Raw genomic sequence first — 3525 nt, 5'->3', positions numbered from 1 at the left:
CGTCCAATAGAAAAAACAGCACAAAAACACCCATAACTATGAGCCTCATTCGGAAATAGACACCTGCACCGTGAGGGAAAAAGGCGCACGAAAGTGGCGGGCAGATGAAGACAAACCGCGGCATAATAATACTTTTACGTTTTGCAATCTACAAAGGTTTGCACTTTGAGAATCAATTGTGAGAACTGTGACCAGGGGCTAGTTATTCTGAGAACCCCTGCAATAAATGAGGGACCACTGTCTACTCTACGATTATTATATCCAACCTGTTAACATTTAATACTGTATTGATAGAACGAACTGATTCTGCAGCAGAGCATCCCCAGTCCCTGAGCTCCTGCTGCTGCACCCACAGATATGTACAGCAAGCACTGATACCTTTTTAGTCGGTGGGATTCCCTTGTGATCACCTTTACTAAATATCTACAACCAATCTGATTATATCCTGTTATTGTTTTTTTTTTTTTCAATGTTGAAATTAAAATCTAGTAGCAGCCTTCTCATTTCTTTGTGTTTTGTGCTGTTTTACAGGCCCACAGAGGAGGACAGCTCCGAGGCAGATGAGGGACGGGTCCCAGGACGGTCCATCGGCGGTGGAGCTGGCCATCCTGGAGTCCCTGAAGAGGCCACACCAGTCTCCAATGGAGCATTTCCTCCTCAGCCTTGTTCCTGCTCTGGAGAGCAGCTGGTCCTTTTTATTCCTGTCTCTCTGTAAATTCTTATATTTTATATATTTATGTTTAATGTTTTTCTGTTTGAGACTTTTAATAATAAATAATAAATAAATAATAAATAATGAAATTTAATAATAAATAATAAATTTCAAATAAATGTTTATAATGACTAATGTCTCAGTTCTACTACACAGCAAATGTTGGCACACGACTTGACACATGTAGAATTTATTTCATATTATACTAATGACAAAATATACTGATACAGTGGGATGCAGAAGTTTGGGCAACATTGTTAATAGACATTATTTTCCTGTATAAATCGTTGGTTGTTACAATAAAAAATGTCAGTTAAATATCATACAGGAGACACACAGTGATATTTGAGAAGTGAAAAGAAGTTTACTGGATTTACAGAAAGTGTGCAATAATTGTTTAAACAAAATCAAGCAGGTGCATCAATTTGGGCATCACAAAAAAAAGAAATAAATATTTAGTGTATATCAATGTGTGTGTCTCCTATGTGATAAATGGGGTGCCTTTGTCTGGACGTGCTTCCCATCCAGAGCTGCACAGCACAGAGGAAAGTTCCAGCGCTCCTGGAATCCCTCTGTGATGGACCGCCAGTCTCCAGGTGAAGGCACAGCCATGAAGTCGTCCACTAGACAGTCCCAGATGGACGTCGCTGCCTGGGGGGTGATCTGGCTCACCGTGGACACACCGACTCTGAAACTGAACGCGATGGTCCTGAAGGAGTCCCCGGTGACAAGGAACCTGGACAAAATTGTTCAAAATCAGTATTATGTGTACTGCAGTTACAAAATACATTATTCAAATTCCAAAATACTTTTGTGATGTCAGATATAAATCACAAAACTTAAATCTTACATAAAACATTTTGTAATTATAAGGATAATTACAAAATGTATATTAGATAATATCTAAAACAGTTGTGTTTTGTTTTAACTTTAACATATCATAATTTGATTGGTAGCAACTTTCACAACTACAGTGAGCCAATCACTCATAATTCCTAAACATGTCAATCAGGTAGGAATGAAGTGAGACATTAATAGAAATAAAGAGTTGTATGTTGACATGTAGCCCTTTCCTTGCTTAAATCATTAATATTTTTGAAAAATTAATCTGTGATAAGACAGCTTATCAAGATAGAACCATGTAACTAGAGATGAATCAAACTGTTCAGTTTTATCTAACTGTTTTAATTAATAAAGGCTGGTGACGCCTGCTATAGAGTCTGACAGCTGCAGGGATTATATACAAATATTCAACTATCCCAGAATTAAACCAGGTCTAAATAAAAAGGAGTGAGTATCACTACAAAGGTTAACTCAGTGGTCCTAATGCTACAGTTTGATATCAGCAAACACCGAGCGCATACATTGATGTGACACCACAGCCATGCTATCATGCAAACACTGATAACAGCATAAATCGAATTAAATCGGGACTTGATGAGAGCTTCTGAGTATCACTAGAAATATTATAAAGAGTCGTCTCTGTACCACAGTTTGCTTTCAGTAAACACCGACAGCATTCACTGTTAGCATAGCACATCCATGTTAGCAGTGTATAACTGGATGGATTAGCATATTAGCACAGATATCAATAAAGGACTACCGTATTAAATAGTTTTACTAACCTCAGGCAGACGGACAGGCGCTCTGCAGGTGGGATTGAGCGTCTGTAGTTGGTGTCTAGGCGGGCGATGCTGGGACCGACGAGGGAAAGCAGGTCCTCAAACTGGCCGACGGTGATAGCGCTGGAATCGGCCGTCATCCAGGCGCAGCTCCTGGAGCAAGTGGTGAAACTCACCAAACTGCTCATGCCTCTGGAGGACCTGATGGACCCAGGTACGGCGAGGACGTCTTTTACGCTGCTGCTCTGCTCTCCACAGTACATAGAGAAGGGAGACTCTCTCTTCAAGCGCTAGCTCGATAGCTGCCATCTTGCAAAGATACCGGTCTGGCACAACTCCCTCCCACATTCCTCCCACATTTCCGGTTCACGCGCGTCAAAATATCATATTTTGAGGCGCGATGGATTTTTCTTGGACACGCGTTGAGACGCGAATGTACACGCGTCAAATTAGGGGCGTTTGGGGCGTTTTATTCGCGTCCATCGCGTTCGGTGTGAACACACCGTAACAGTGGCCTGTTAGGTCAATTTCATGATCAATAATATACAAATGGTCATTGATCAATGGTCATGAGTACAATTCACAGAGAGTTTAAGAATGGCTGACATTACAGCACCGCAGCCATACAGGTGTGCAAATTTCTGACTTAAAATTCTGAATATTTGTCTAACAAATAACTCTGCTCTAAAATCCAAAAATAAATAAGTACATAAATTAAATAACTGGCCCACTTATTTAGAGAAAGCTCAGTTTAAATCCAAATGTGACTTTTAAACATTTCTTATTCTTCAAAATTTCAGTACAGAAATCTATGTTAGAGATGGCATGTAAAATAGCCATAGAAAAACAAGATAATGACATTTATAGTTAGGCAGGAAAAAATAAACTAAAAAATAAATCATACCCATAATGTCCTTTAAAGAACACAATATTCTGTGCATTCCTGTATTTTATTAACATTAAAAGGCCTTTCTTTTTTTTGTCTTACAGAAACCTGTACTGTGAACAGAGAAGACGTGAACAGACATAATATTCAGTTTCGATATTTTAGTGTTGATAAACTGTATTGAGAAAATAATAAAACTGAGTTTGTGTGTACCAAAGGAAGACATGTTGGGGCAGTGGGAATGCGTCAGAGGTGGTCGAGGGTGTGATACAGTTGCCAACTTGCCAGTAATGGTGTTTTTGTAC

The 3525-nt window shown here is 39.4% G+C and overlaps 1 protein-coding gene across 1 annotated transcript; it reads right to left on the bottom strand.

The window, feature by feature from the left end:
* Positions 1 to 886: 886 nt before the first annotated feature.
* On the bottom strand, positions 887 to 2881 carry LOC145421348 (uncharacterized). The gene is made up of 2 exons (XM_080291583.1): positions 2338 to 2881; positions 887 to 1448 (listed from the first exon to the last, which is right to left on the bottom strand). The coding sequence occupies exons 1-2, from the start codon at positions 2595 to 2597 to the stop codon at positions 1178 to 1180; spliced, it is 531 nt and encodes a 176-aa protein (XP_080147709.1). The 5' UTR covers positions 2598 to 2881; the 3' UTR covers positions 887 to 1177.
* Positions 2882 to 3525: the final 644 nt, after the last annotated feature.

Source organism: Astatotilapia calliptera, chromosome 17 (genome assembly GCF_964374335.1).
Source record: "Astatotilapia calliptera chromosome 17, fAstCal68.1, whole genome shotgun sequence".
Classification (NCBI taxonomy): Eukaryota; Metazoa; Chordata; class Actinopteri; order Cichliformes; family Cichlidae; genus Astatotilapia; species Astatotilapia calliptera.
Note: the sequence above shows the minus strand (reverse complement) of the source record. Positions and strands in the feature narration are given on the sequence as shown.

Coding starts and splice junctions, on each gene's coding strand:
- LOC145421348 (XM_080291583.1), bottom strand. CDS start 2,597: ATGTACTGTGGAGAGCAGAGCAGCAGCGTAAAAGACGTCCTCGCCGTA. Junction 1,449..2,337: donor CGCCTGTCCGTCTGCCTGAG/GTTAGTAAAACT, acceptor AATTTTGTCCAG/GTTCCTTGTCACCGGGGACT.